The sequence below is a fragment of the Glycine soja genome, chromosome 5 (genome assembly GCF_004193775.1).
Source record: "Glycine soja cultivar W05 chromosome 5, ASM419377v2, whole genome shotgun sequence".
Classification (NCBI taxonomy): Eukaryota; Viridiplantae; Streptophyta; class Magnoliopsida; order Fabales; family Fabaceae; genus Glycine; species Glycine soja.
In genome coordinates, this window is record NC_041006.1 from 7,095,953 (window position 1) to 7,111,305 (window position 15,353).

The 15,353-nt window shown below is 33.9% G+C and overlaps 2 protein-coding genes across 2 annotated transcripts; one reads left to right on the forward strand and one right to left on the reverse strand.

Annotated features, from left to right (window-relative positions):
• The first annotated feature begins 8,176 nt into the window (after positions 1–8,176).
• On the forward strand, positions 8,177–11,046 carry LOC114412250 (pentatricopeptide repeat-containing protein At1g08070, chloroplastic-like). Its single transcript, XM_028376066.1, has one exon. The coding sequence runs from the start codon at positions 8,308–8,310 to the stop codon at positions 10,093–10,095; it is 1,788 nt and encodes a 595-aa protein (XP_028231867.1). The 5' UTR covers positions 8,177–8,307; the 3' UTR covers positions 10,096–11,046.
• A 341-nt stretch (positions 11,047–11,387) lies between these two features.
• LOC114412251 (expansin-like B1) lies at positions 11,388–13,702 on the reverse strand. Its single transcript, XM_028376067.1, has 5 exons — positions 13,541–13,702; positions 13,350–13,456; positions 12,568–12,749; positions 12,298–12,430; positions 11,388–11,814 (listed from the first exon to the last, which is right to left on the reverse strand). Exons 1-5 carry the CDS (start codon positions 13,662–13,664, stop codon positions 11,608–11,610), a joined length of 753 nt encoding a protein of 250 aa, XP_028231868.1. The 5' UTR covers positions 13,665–13,702; the 3' UTR covers positions 11,388–11,607.
• Between the last annotated feature and the right edge of the window lie 1,651 nt (positions 13,703–15,353).

Genomic DNA, 15,353 nt, shown 5'->3' on the forward strand with positions numbered 1-15,353 from the left:
CATGGGGAGCTGCCGTACTTGGTTTTCTATACAGAGAGATGTGCAATGCCATCGATTATAAAACTAAATCAATCGGAAGTATGTGCATCTTACTACAAATGTGGGCATGGGAACGATGTCCAACCTTGGCTCCAAAGAGGACTCCTTCCCAAGTAGAAAATACACCACTGGGGCATAGGTTAGTCATTTTCAGCAGCGTCTTTCATTTCAATAGAATAAATGGTTTTAGCATATATTAAATTTTAATCTTTGTAGGTGGCTGCGACGTGGAAACCAACATATCGGCAATGATGATGTGAGAGTTTTTCGTCGCAAGTTAGATATTATGAAACGTCATGAGGTAAGAACATGTTATTCTATTTGTAAAATAAAAAATTATATGTGTTATTTTACTAAAATATTCATAACTATGTTGTTATATGTAGTTTGTGTGGGAGCCGTACCCATCAACCGTAATATCACTGTTGCCTCCCGTTTGTTTAGTCGGAAGTCTCGCGCGGTACGCGGTGGTGCCACTAATTTGTTTCCAAGTTATTGAGTGGCACCAACCGGACAGAGTATTGAAACAATTTGGGATGCAACAACCAATTCCAGAGTCTCCTTCACAACCCAGAACTAAACCCTAACCCTAAAATAAAAAACTAACCCTAACCCTAAAAAATAAGAACTCAACACTGATCCTTAAAATAAAAAACTAACCCTAACCCCTAAAATGTTCAGAACTAAACCCTAACCCTAAAATAAAAAAACTAACCCTAACCCTAAAAAATAAGAACTCAACACTAACCCTTAAAGTAAAAAACTAACCCTAACCCCTAAAATGTTCAGAACTAAACCCTAACCCTAAAATAAAAAACTAACCCTAACCCTAAAAAATAAGAACCAACACTAACCCTTAAAATAAAAAACTAACCCTCACCCCTAAAATGTTCAGAACTAAACCCTAACCATACAATAAAAAAGCTAACCCTAACCCTAAAAATTAAGAACTAACCCTAACCCCTAAAATAAAAAACTAACCCTCACCCCTAAAATGTTCAGAACTAAACCCTAACCCTAAAATAAAAAAACTAACCCTAACCCTAAAAATTAAGAACTAACCATAACCCCTAAAATAAAAAACTAACCCTCACCCCTAAAATGTTCAGAACTAAACCCTAACCCTAAAATAAAAAACTAACCCTCACATTAAAAAATGTAATTTTATTTCATTAGAAGTACACATTAAAAAAAGAAATTTTATTTCAACTGCTAAATGTAATTTTATTTCATTAGAAATACACATTAAAAAAAAGAAATTTTATTTCAACTTCTAAATGTAATTTTATTTCCCTAAAAAATAAGAACTAAACCCTAACCAAACCCTAACCATTCAAATAAAAAACTTAACCTTAACCCCTAAAATTAAAAAAATTAACCCTAAACCCTAAAATAAGAAAACTTAGCCCTAACCCTAAAATGTTCAGAAATACACCCTAACACTAAATAAAAAAACTAAGCCTAACCCCACGAAAATAAGCACTCAACCCTAACCCCTAAAATAAAAAAATTAACCCTACACCATAAAATAAAAAGAACTTAGCCCTAACCCCTAAAAAATAAGAACTAAACCCTAACCCTTCAAATTAAAAAATTAACCCTACACCATAAAATAAAAAGAACTTAGCCCTAACCCCTAAAAAATAAGAACTAAACCCTAACACCTCAAAAATAAGAACTAAACCCTAACCCTTCAAATATAAAACTTAACCCTAACCCCTAAAATTAAAAAAATAACACTACACCCTAAAATATAAACACTTAACCGTAACCCCTAAATCATAGAAACTTAGCCCTAACCCCTCAAAAATAAGAACTACACCCTAACCCTTCAAATAAAAAAATTAACCCTAACCACTAAAATAAAAAAAATTCCCCCTAAACCCTAAAATAAAAAACCTTAGCCCTAACCCCAACAAAATAAGCACTAAACCCTAAGCCCTCAAAATTAAGAACTAAACCCTAAGCCCTCAAAATTAAGAACTAAACCATAACACTTCAACTAAAAAACTTAGCCCTACCCCCTAAAATAAAAAAAATTAACCCTAAACCCTAAAATAAAAAGAACTTAACACTAACCCCTAAAAAATAAACACTAAACCCTAAAATAAAAAATAAGAACTAAACCCTAAGCCCTAAAATAATAAGAACTAACCCCTAACCCCTAAAACAATGAGGACTAACCCTAACCCTTCAAATAAAAAAATTAACCCCAACCCTAAAATAAAAAAAACTTAGCCCTAACCCCTAACAAATACGAACTAACCCCTAACCCCTAAAAAATTAGAAGTAACCCCTAACAAATAAAAAATAAGAACTAACCCTAACCCATACAATTAAAAAATTAACCCTAACCCTAAAATAAAAAAACTTAGCCCTAACCATAAAATAAAAAGAACTTAGCCCTAACCCTTAAAATAAAAAATTAAACCCTAACCCTTAAAATGAAAAAACTAAAACCTAACACTTAAAACATAAAGCGTAAACCCTAATCACATAGTTCTAAACACTAAACCAAAGGCTTAGACCCTAAACACTAAACCAAAATACTTAGACACTAAACCATAATGACTAAGTCCATAGTTTGTCATTGTAGATAGTTAAAAAAAAAACTAAGGTAGACAAAATACTTAGACACTAACGTTTCTAACTAACGATCAACACCAATGTCACTCAACGATCCACTCCATTTATTTCAACTTCTAAATGTAATTTTATTTCATTAGAAGCACACATTCAACAAAAAGTAACTGACGATTTCATTGAAGACCAACAAGTAAATACATTGAACAAAACCTAAAACAATACAAGTCATGCATGTAACATACATAAATCAATTAAATGAATTACTCCCACGGTCAGATTGCATTGGACATCGACACCTATTGTGCCCTTCAGCTCCACATCTACTACATTTTTGTCGGCGGTCAAATGGTTCGACCCAATCCATCTCATTCCTTATCCTTGTTGATTTTGGCCGACCTTTCGCACGAATTGTAGTTGGGTCAGGGATTAGTGTCCATGCCTCATCAGAAGGAGGAATTGCCGCCTCATTCCCAAGAGGCCACCACTATGCGGAGTATGCTTTTAAGATGTGCTCATTGGTGTAAACAACATCTATATATTGGTAGTAGTTCATGCTCACGTAACCACAAGCTGCAATAATGTGTGAACATGGATAGTGAAGCGCAGAATACCTTCCGCATTGACAATAATGGCCATTCAAGTTAACTGTCCATTTTTGTCCGCCACGTTGCGTTATAGGATTGAAGGTCTCCTCTACTTCAAACCTTGTCGAGTGGATATCATACACGCGAACGATGTGCGAACAAGTTTGTTCTTGATTTTTCCTAAGTTTTGTAACAAGCTTAGAACAATAAACTTGGCCTTTTCTTAATTGTCTTTGGGCTTGGCGACCACGATCAACAAAGTACTTTCGACACCTACTATATGTTGACTTGACCAACGCTGTTATTGGAATGCTGCGACAATCTTTCAACACCTTATTCACACATTCTGATAGGTTGGTTGTCATGTGACCATATCGTCGTCCAGATGTATCGTAAGCCATGTTCCATTTTTCCTTTGAAATGCGATCAATCCATCTTGCTATGGCTGGACTCAATTGACGAAATTTTTCTAAGTTTTGATCAAACACATGCTTGCAAGGAGTGTACGCCGCATCAAATTTGTTATCATCAAAAGTTGTACGTAGAAATGAAACTCAAATTAAATTAATGTATAAAATAAACCTTACCCAATTTCTTGAACATCTCTTTTTGTTTTGCGTTGTTGAATTTACGATTGAAATTGCTGGCTATGTGTCAGACGCAGTACACATGATAACTGTGGGGAGGTTGCCAACCAAGTGTTTCGTTAGCGACAGCAGACTTTATACTTGCGTGACGATCAGATATTAGACAAATTCCATTCTTATCTATGACGTGTTCACGCAAGTAGGCCAAAAACCATGACCATGATATTAGCGTCTCGCCTTCGACCACGGCGAATGCTAGAGGAAGAACACCACCATTTCCATCTTGCGATGTGGCCATTAATAGGGTCCCACGGTATTTGCCGTATAAATGTGTGCCATCAACTTGTATGATTGGCTTACAGTACTTAAAAGCCTCCTTGCATTGACCAAATGTCCAAAATACTCTATGAAACTGACGATGTTCGCGACTCACCCTATTACCAACAATAAAAACGTCATGTAGTATTTGAAAGTAAGAGCCAGGAGAATGACTTTGCATGTGTGTTAGCCATGACGAGAGTTTCGCATACGACTCTTCCCAATCGCCATATTCAATTGCAATCGCCTTTTGTTTGGCCATCCATGCTTTTATGTATGAAACCTTATAGGAAAATTCACTATTTATCCTTTCTTGAATCAAAGAAATTTTTATTGATGGATCTTCTCTGATCATGCCTGTAATTCAAATAATTAAATAAAATTACAAATTAAAATAACAAATAACACAAAAGTAGGATAATATGAACATAAAAAACGTACCTACTACGCAAGTCGCAATTAAATTTGAATCAAGCTTCTCATGGTCTTGTGTCATAGTCATATTTAGACATGTGTGCGGTCCACCTCATTGTGTCACTTTCCATGCATCAGTTTTTTTGGATAAAATTGCCCTCATATAAAAAGGGCAAGGAGACTCTTCGGTGTTGTTCGGGCAACAAACGATATATTTGTGTGATTTCGTTTCAACAACCTTAAAACTTTGATGCACCTTCATCACATATTGTTTGAGTGCATTTTTGACCGCATCTTTACTGTCAAAATCCATGCCAACATATAATTCTTGTCCAACATTAAAAGTCGTTGGCATGTCCAGACCACAAATGTCCTCCTCATCCGGATGACTCCAATTGATATTATTATAATGCATAGCATCATTCCAAAATGGATTTTGAATTTCTGGTACACCTAATAATTTTTTATAAAAAAATCACGTCAACAAACTAATCCTATTTAGTTACCATTAAATACAATTCTCATAAAAAGATAGATGTATTCAACTAATTTTGTATTTCACAAACATTTACCTTGGCTTGGGTGAACAATTGAAACTGGTTCAACGATGTCAGTGACTTCATCGTCTGTATCAGATATTCCATCATCACTATCATCTTCATCGAAAGACTCTTCAACGTATGAGTTAGATGCAAGATAATAATCATCATCATCATCATCATCTTCATCAACATGTAAATTGCTTATATTTCTTGGCAGTTCCGAGTCATCATGAGATACATTACGTCCACATGACGTAACAGAATTTGCAACATGAAACATAGAACCACCAGCAACATCCTTTTCTACGTATAATTCTAGAACTGACATTTATTGTTGTTGTTGAAAACTTTCGATCATAGTTTCAACATCTTCGTCATCACAAATTTGCAACGCAACATATTTTCCTGAAACTAAAAATCTATAACTTATAGTAGAAATAATTTCATTATTTTCTAACTTTACCTTATCTCCAATTTTTTTTCAAAGCATTGAAACTAATTCCGCGTTTAATCTGAATGACCTTTTTACTGCCTTCAAATATTACACCATCATTGTCTTCATATACTCTTCCATTGAAATACAACACTGTAATAATTGAATTCATGATATACCTACATGATCAAAATTAAAAATAATTAATCATAACAATAGTAGTTTTAAAATAAATAAGTGTATTTGCTTGGTTGATCTACTAACTTAAACTTAAACTTAAACTTAAACTTAAAATTAAACTTAAACTTAAACTACAAATTAAAATAAGTAAACATTATTAAAAAATAACTTCAAAGTAAAAAACTTAATTACAAAAATTAATAGGCTTAAACTTCACGTGTTAAAATTTGTTTCTAAATAAAATAATTATTACTTCAAATAAATATTTTGTGAATCATAAAAATAAAAAAATTTATTTGCTTCCTCTATTAAACTTAAAGTAAACATTGAGATATCATTCTAACAAAAAAAAAATTACTCATGCGTCAAATTAAATAATTCAAAAAAATAATCCTTCAAAAACTTAAAGACTCACCTATAATATTTATAACCAGAAGGGTCACATGTCAAATTTCTTCTAAGCCACAAAAACCATGAACAAAGAGGATTACAAATAATTACTCAAACTAATTTTAAAATAAAAATTCTAATTAAAAAAAATTCACTTAAACTTGACCTTCAAATTTTAGTCTAACAAATAAAATTATTACTTAAATTAAATATTTTGTCAATGATACAAATATAAAATATTTATTTGCTTGCTCTATTAAACTTAAACTACACATTCATACTTTATTCTAAAAAAAATTACTCTAATTAAATAATTTATGAAAAATTCCTCAACTTCACAAAAATTTCAAACACAAAATGGAGATATAGAATATTCACCTATGATTTTTCGAAAAGTGAAGAAATAATTAGACCTGATCTAGTGCTAATTTGTTATCTCAATATTTTTCTTATTTACCATAAAGTATCAAATAATCTAAAAGTCCAAATTAGATAAAGTTCTTTTAAGATTATTAAAAATCAATAAATTACTAATAAATATAGTAATGAAAAATTGTTATTCCCATGCTAGTTTTTATGTTAGTAAATTAAATCACGGGACTTTTAAATTAAATTTATATATACATTATTTTGCATATCATTAATTTTAATTTCCTTGTAGTTTCGTTATTGTTTTTTATAATTAAAATTACAATTTCTTTTTGTTAACTTATACTAAATTTTATCACAAGTAAAATGAAACTTCGTTTTTAACTCAAAACAAACCACAAAATAGTTAAGAAATAACATATAATTAGTTTTTGTCTTAAATTAAATTATATGTCAAATAATACCAAAACAATTGTATATGTCAAATACAGAAATTAATTTCATTCACAAAAACCATTAAAAAAAGGCTTACAATTAATTATTGCTAATAATTTCTATATTAAAAATCTAATTTACAAAATTAATACAATTTTACCTTAAAATTGTATTCTAACCATAAAATTTATTACTTCAAAATAAAAAATTTGTACATGATAAATAAACAAAACTAAATAAGACTTTCTTTAAATAAATATAATCTTACTATAGAATCAGCAAACTTCAAAACTTCAAAGTCTTTCTTCCTGAGCAAACTTCAAAGTCTTTCTTCCTCTCTCCTCAGCAAACTTCAAAGTCTTTCTTACTCTCTTCAATATCAAATTTTGCAAGTATGGAGTATCATTCCAACTGCTGTATTTAAACAAAATTTACACCAAAGCTATCTGTAATATCAAACAAAGGAACCTGTATGCATGTCACCTCCTACCTCCTACGTACTAGTACTAGTCTGAATACCCTCAACTGCAATGCATGTGACCTTCATTGTCCTAACCAATGCAATAACAGTGCCCTATCTACAAAGACCAATGCAATAACAGTGCCCTATCTACAAAGCAATGGTCTAGTTTTCTTGCAAAAAGTAAGAACGTGCCCTAGCTTGTTGAGTCACAGCCCATCAGTCTGAATAACCTACAAATGCATGTGACCTTCATTCCGCTAATCAATGCAAAACAATGCTGACTTGGTCTCGCAGGCACCAATGGCGGGACTGCCCACGTTGGCATGTCCCGCCAGTCCTAATGGCGACATGCTTAGTCAGCATGTATCGCCAGCTTGAATAGCGGCACGCAGAGTGACTCAGCTTTTGTTCCGCAGCTACCAATGGCGATACAAGTGTATCGCTGATGCCAATGGCGATACCGCCTGCGTCCCGCTGCTGTCGATAGCGATACAAGCTTGCCGCCAGTAGTAATGGCGGATTGCACGTAAATATCAGACCCCCACCGGAATTTGTTTTGAAACGGACCCTCTTTCATAAATTGTTTTTAAAAGGAATCCTCTTTCGTAAATTTGCCTCGACTAAAATTATGAGAAAAATTTAATTAGTCATTTTTAATAGAATTTTTCTTTCCAACGAATTTAATTCATCCTCACCACAACATTAAAATGAGACCTTGCAATCCGAGCCTAATACGAGTTTGATAACAATTAAAAACTAAAATGAAATAAGGATTTTTACTCTTTCATTCTAGAGACCCATATTAAGGGATTTGGATTCTTTCTAGTCACTAATAAATTCCAGTAGGAAAATAAAAAACACAATGAATGCGTGAGACGCACAGGGGAGAGTTATATCTCACTAAGTTGAAACGCTGGCAAACAAAAGTGAAAGAAAGAACAAAATGCAGTGTTTGCGTCAAAAGTAAATGGCAGTTAGGGGGAAACACGAAGTGCTGTTTGCGGCACTTGAGTCATGGAAGAACCTCCACGAATTGAACCAGGTTCTGTCCCAACTCATCGTTTCTGGCCTCTCCCAGCACCCTCTCTTCGCCACCTCAGCCATCAAAAAACTCTGCTCCCATTCCGTCACTTTCCCACGCGCCACTTTCCTTTTCGATCATCTCCACCACCCCGACGCTTTTCACTGCAACACCATCATCCGCGCCTACGCTCGCAAACCCGACTTCCCCGCTGCTCTCCGCTTCTACTACTGCAAAATGCTCGCCCGTTCCGTCCCCCCAAACCACTACACGTTCCCCCTATTGATCAAAGTATGTACCGACATTGGGTCTTTCCGAGAAGGGCTAAAGGGTCATGCCCGGATTGTCAAATTCGGGTTCGGGTCAGATTTGTTTGCCCGGAACTCGCTGATTAGAATGTACTCTGTTTTCGGCAGAATTGGAAATGCCCGGATGGTGTTTGATGAAAGTTGTTGGTTGGATTTGGTTAGTTATAACTCCATGATTGATGGGTATGTCAAGAATGGGGAAATTGGTGCTGCCCGCAAAGTGTTCAATGAAATGCCTGATAGGGATGTTTTAAGTTGGAACTGCTTGATTGCGGGGTATGTTGGGGTTGGGGATTTGGATGCTGCGAATGAGTTGTTTGAGACAATACCTGAGCGGGATGCTGTGTCTTGGAATTGCATGATTGATGGGTGTGCGAGGGTTGGGAATGTTTCTCTGGCTGTTAAGTTTTTTGATCGGATGCCCGCGGCTGTGAGGAATGTGGTTTCATGGAATTCTGTGTTGGCGCTGCATGCGCGGGTGAAGAATTATGGTGAGTGTTTGATGCTGTTTGGTAAAATGGTGGAAGGAAGAGAGGCAGTGCCGAATGAGGCTACCTTAGTGAGTGTGCTCACCGCGTGTGCAAATTTAGGGAAGCTCAGTATGGGCATGTGGGTTCATTCTTTTATCAGAAGTAACAACATTAAGCCTGATGTCTTGCTTTTGACTTGTCTGCTCACGATGTATGCAAAATGTGGGGCTATGGATTTGGCCAAGGGTGTTTTTGATGAGATGCCGGTGAGAAGTGTTGTGTCGTGGAACTCTATGATCATGGGGTATGGATTACATGGGATTGGGGACAAAGCGCTTGAACTGTTCTTGGAGATGGAGAAGGCAGGCCAGCAACCAAATGATGCCACTTTTATCAGTGTGTTATCTGCATGTACGCATGCCGGAATGGTCATGGAGGGTTGGTGGTACTTTGATCTTATGCAAAGAGTTTACAAAATTGAGCCCAAGGTTGAACACTATGGTTGCATGGTTGATCTCCTGGCTCGAGCTGGTTTGGTGGAAAACTCAGAAGAGCTTATAAGGATGGTCCCTGTAAAGGCTGGATCTGCAATATGGGGAGCATTACTTTCTGGTTGTAGTAACCACTTGGACTCGGAGCTTGGAGAGATTGTAGCCAAGAGATTTATTGAGTTGGAGCCACAAGATATTGGCCCTTATATTTTGCTGTCAAATATGTATGCTGCTAAAGGTAGATGGGATGATGTTGAACATGTGAGATTGATGATAAAAGAAAAGGGGTTGCAGAAAGAAGCAGCATCCAGCTTGGTTCATCTTGAAGATTTTGAATCTAAATATGTTAAGAATAATTCAGGCTATAGGAAAAAGATAATGTACTCGATGTTGAGTGAATTAGGAACACAGATGAAATTATCTGTTGGACACTCAATTAAGGAAGACAATTTCATACCAAGATAAAGATAAGAGTCTCTATTTCGGAGGCTGTTGGGAGAGAAGCAAATTGCAAGTTAAGGAACAAGATGTTGAGGTCATGATTGATATCAGGCAAAAAGATGTCATAACTCATAAAAGAGGCTGCCACTAAAAACTATGTGTTGCAGGATGGGGATGCTATGATCATGTAAGGATCTGGTAGATGCTGCAGGTCCAGCTTGGTTTCACCAAAGATTTTGGGTCCCTGAATTTTCTGGCAAGAGATCATTTATTTGATGAAGAATAACTTGCTCAGTGTCTTGCATAATTAAGCCACTCAGATAATCAATCCATAAAATCCACAGTAGAGAAGAGATATTTATACAATGGATTGAAGATTGAATGCGTATACAAGGTTTCATCAACTTTGTTTTTCAAGTGAAAATTCTTGCCGGTGCATATATTCGAAATGGAGTTTAAAGGAAAAAGAGTGGCTGGTAGTAAAGATCAAGAAATGCAGTTATGCCATCTGATTCTAGACCCTCTTCACCTTCCTTGATAAAAGGATATCAAAGAAGCAGACAGCCATATATCTGTATCCTTTTTAGAGTAAAAATGATAGGATGAGAGAATTTTATCTCAGTCCAAAACAAGAATAACACCTATATACAAAGAACACTTACAAAATATTTACACTTATCTTGTCTCAAGGAGGCAAGTGCGGATTCAAGACTGCCTTCTTTCACTTGACTAATTCCTCAAGATTCATATCTATATCTTCATCTTGGCACTCAAATGTTTGTAATTTTGAATTTTTCTTTATCATATTCATAGCTGTATAATAGCTTATTTGATGTGCACATGTAAAATATCATGACAATGAAATTTTTTTGAAACCTTCCAATCTCTGCCCACACAAGCGTGGGTGCAGGTGCCTGTGTTGTTGTGTGAAGAGCTAGCAAATAAAAATTGGAGGAATTGTTTTCTTTGAGTTTATTAATTATTATTTTGGGAAAGTTTATTTATTCTCCTGTTATATAGTCATTTCTCCATAATTGTTTGCTTGTTTGGAAGAAATGAAAGCATTACTTGACCTTCCAACATCTAGATTTTCTTAGGACATATGTCATGTGATTTTCAACCCATTACAATGAAATTTATTTCCATTCCTATTAATATTTCATAGCTTCTTTTTGCTTGCGGAGTATAATGACCGAATCTTTGTCTAATGCTTAGTGACAACTTTGAGCATTTGGTTCTGAGCATTTTCTATCTATTGATATTCATGTTTACCTTGTGAATGAATAATGATATGACAACTTCAGTGGCTCATTATGTGAATAAAATTGAGATATTTTAAATTATGAATAACTGGGGATTTGGGTGACATGCATAGCATGTCTAGTAAGATCATAGAATTTCCTCAGTCCTCACTACTTATGAGAAAACAAAATTGTTAAAAGGGGAATAAAATAGTGTAAATCGACTGAACTTATTTTTTTACTACTATTTCATTACAGACAATAGCAGATTAATAATAATTTTTTGCTGCTTTTCCTATTGGTCCACTTGTACCCCTAAGTCGTACGTTTGTCCAGCCTTCCAGTCTTGTGGTATCTTGTTAACAGGAACCACCCATGTTTCTTCTCCCTCTTCTTCAGGACTAAACAACATCCTTAAAGACAAAGGTCCACTAGGTGGAGCTGTAGTGGTCCAAACTGCCCCATGACTCCGGTCCAGTAACTTGCACACAAAGTTCTGAGTCTGCACTCAGCAAAAAGAGATTACACTCATTACAATACTTTAAATCTAACTAACTCTGGACCCTACTGATACATCCATTTCAATTGAAGGAAGAGTTTAACATTGAATTAAGGATGCCATGTCATATGATTTCTATATCAAAGTTAATTATTTGGTAAAATATTATGGTCTAGCTAATCAGATTTTTGGTTAAGGAATTAAAAGAGAAAGATTTTTTTTTTTATTGACAATCATATGGAAACACAATTAAAAATTACAGCAAGCACATTTTTATGCAGTCAATAAAAAAATTGTCTTTTTACTTCCTTAACTTGTGTGTAGTGGAGTAGAGACATTGATTAACATTTGTCAAAACATTATAAGGGCCATTATAGAAAATCAATAAATGATCTTAAATACTCAAATTTCACCAGGCTCTTGACTAAATTATATATTCATAGATTTGACAATCTAGTTAATTACCACAGGAAGGAGAAAGCATACCTCACAAATCTGGACAGCAGTTATGTCTCTATTTCCTTGTTGAAACCATATGACAAAAGCCAAATAGTGAGGGTTGTTGCTGCTCTCATGTATCTTAACTGTAATGTTTTTGTTTGGGTAGCTGCATGAAACACTGCAGATAACAAGAGAGGCCTAGTTAAGTCTTTGATTTATTGACAACATTCAACATATAATTTTACATTAAAAAAAAATAAAAAATTAATGCATGCATGAATTAAAAAGATTGTTCTGTGTGGAAGAATATTTCACCGTCTATACTGAATATCAACAACACCAAGAGCTAATAGAGAAGCAGCTGCGTCAGTGTTCAGAGCCATTCTCCCAAAGGCTCGTTGGCTAAGAATGAAGTCAGTGTTATGACCTGAGCCTTGGTCAGTTATAACCACAGTCACACCATTGCCTGAGCATAAAGCACTATTGCCACATCTCACCTGGTAAAACAAAATGAGAAATATTACTTTCAAAGAAAGAACTATAATGTATACACCGTCATATTGCAAAGTGCTGTTGTAGAATGCCTATTAATTAAGTACAACTCAAAAAATTAAGATAATATTAAAATAACTTAGTTTGAATTTTGTTATGCACTATATTGTTATTTTAATATATCTTGAACTATTGATCGGTCGCGCGTATAAAAATATATGGTGAACTCATGCAAACGCGAGAATTACACGGACTAAATGACAAATATAACAATAAAGAAAAAAATTGTTTGTGTATGTGTGTGTGAGCCTGTGTATTAAAAGGGAAATCTATATGTAGTTTATGCTTTGATAATTAACTTTTGTTACTATCTTTAGAAAACATGCACGGCCACGTAACTACGATCATCCTATAGTATTTGGATAAGCTTTTCAATGAACACTCATAAGAGAAAAAAACTAAGTAAAATATAAATAAATCTATACAAGTTAAAATTAATTTAAGCATAAATTTTAGTTTATAAAAAAAGTTAAATTTATTTTACTTATCTTTTCAAGTGCTTAGTTTATTCATACAAAACCTATATGAACTTGATGAGAACTCACCTGGTAACAGGCACCACAGCCAACACCATTTCGATAAAGATTAGATGCAGCTGATACGTCCCCACCATTAACAGTGGCACCAAAGGAACCAAATTCACATGCACCAACTACATTAAATTAATTAAAATCATGTTAACAAAATCTCATTTCATGTTTACATTTTGTTATCTTTTTATCAGTAATTTTCTTACCGTCTGTGCCATTTTCTTGAGAGTTTGGGTAAAATGCTGCACGAGATTGAACAAATGAAGTATCTGCCATAGTTTGCATGAAAAGAAAGGTGGCAAGAAGAGGACACAAAAGAGAGAGAGCCATGTGTGAGAAAGAATTATTAAAGCAATTAAGATAGGAAGAAAAACTTAGTAATATGCATGGAGGGAACCGGATTTCTCCTATTTATAGAGAAATATTATTGGTCAATGTTATAAACTTTGACATTCCAAAACGTATAGAATTAAATTAATTATTCACAAATTTGAATAAGGGGAATTTTGATACCATGAGTTATTTGCCTAGACTACATGCTATTTGTCGACTTAAATTGACGAGAACGCCACTTTAAAGTTTTGTATTTTTTTTTATTTGACTACTGTGAAATGAATAAGAAAATATATAAAGTAAAAAAAAATAAAGATGCATTTACAATTAATTAATTTGAAGTAATTAAGAACTTTATCTAAGCGATTATCTTGAGCTGTTGTTAAAATTGATTTTTATATATTTTTACAATTTCTGATCATAATGCTTTGCCATTTTCACCATTTTAAGCAGTTCCATCATATCTGTCTCCTTCAACTTAACAACTCTAAAATAATTATAAGAATGTTTTATAATGGATCCTACAACTTAGAAAGTTTCTGAAAAGCCTCACATAAGACACAGTTGAAAAATATGCCAGATGCGCAAAAGGTAGAAAAGGCATAATTCTTTTCTCAAACAACTATTCTTATATAAATAGTCCATGCGGCTTGCTCTCCAATGGAAACCAATTGCTCGAAGAGTTTCTTTGGGAGTCAATGTTTTCCAAGTAACCCTTATAACATCTCCAATGCAATTAATTGGGTTGTTAAAATAGAGCAACATTATTTAATTTTTTGTGATAAATTAAATAAATTTATAATTTTATTATTTTTAAACATTTAAAAATATATGAGTTAATATTTTAATTTATAATAAAAATGATTTCAAATAAAAATATAAAGATGTGAAGTTTATTATGAAGCCTACTTATATTAAGAACTCAACTTGGGTTCCATTATTAGAAAGAAAAATAGTAAATACTCTTGAATTTTATGTCACTACAGAGAGCCATCAAGAAAGAGTTAAGAATCTAAATTGGATTCCTGCATATGCTCTTTATGCTCTTTGTGATAGTGTAATATATGGGTACTGTTTAGTCTCTTTCTACAGAGGATTCAATTGAGACTGACCTAACAAGTGGGTTTCACTTGATGAATCTTGTATTTTCTTTGTATATATCGTACACATCTTCCAACATGGCTTAAATTAAAATATCTTTTTAAGTTTAAACTAGTTTAGATCAAGAAATGTATGTACGTATCTATGTTTTCTCATTTTATACATCATGAGTTAAATATGTATGTTTTAGTTTATCTAGATGCAAATGATATTTTCACACCTTTTCCTATTATTTTAAGTTAGCAATAAAGTTCTCTCTTATCCACTTTCTTAATGACAGCAGGGTGGTTAAATAATAAACTCAGTTTCTTATATCTCATTAATTGTCCTGCATTATTTTCATTCACAAGTATAGACGTTTGATTATGACTTATGAGAGGCAATTGAAATTTGCTCACCTAAATGGTAGGCTAAAACCAAAGATTGAATTGTACTGAATTGAAAATATGAAGTAGCCTGAATTTGAATGGAATACAAGGGCGAAGAGTTAGGCCCTTCTACACTTTGATATGGGTATGACCCTATATATGTCACGCATATTTTTGAGTTAATTCCCGCTTTGCCAAAGATCACATAGTAAGTACC

Coding starts and splice junctions, on each gene's coding strand:
- LOC114412250 (XM_028376066.1), top strand. CDS start 8,308: ATGGCAGTTAGGGGGAAACACGAAGTGCTGTTTGCGGCACTTGAGTCA.
- LOC114412251 (XM_028376067.1), bottom strand. CDS start 13,664: ATGGCTCTCTCTCTTTTGTGTCCTCTTCTTGCCACCTTTCTTTTCATG. Junction 12,750..13,349: donor GCTGTGGTGCCTGTTACCAG/GTGAGTTCTCAT, acceptor TTGTTTTACCAG/GTGAGATGTGGCAATAGTGC. Junction 12,431..12,567: donor GTTGATATTCAGTATAGACG/GTGAAATATTCT, acceptor TGTTATCTGCAG/TGTTTCATGCAGCTACCCAA.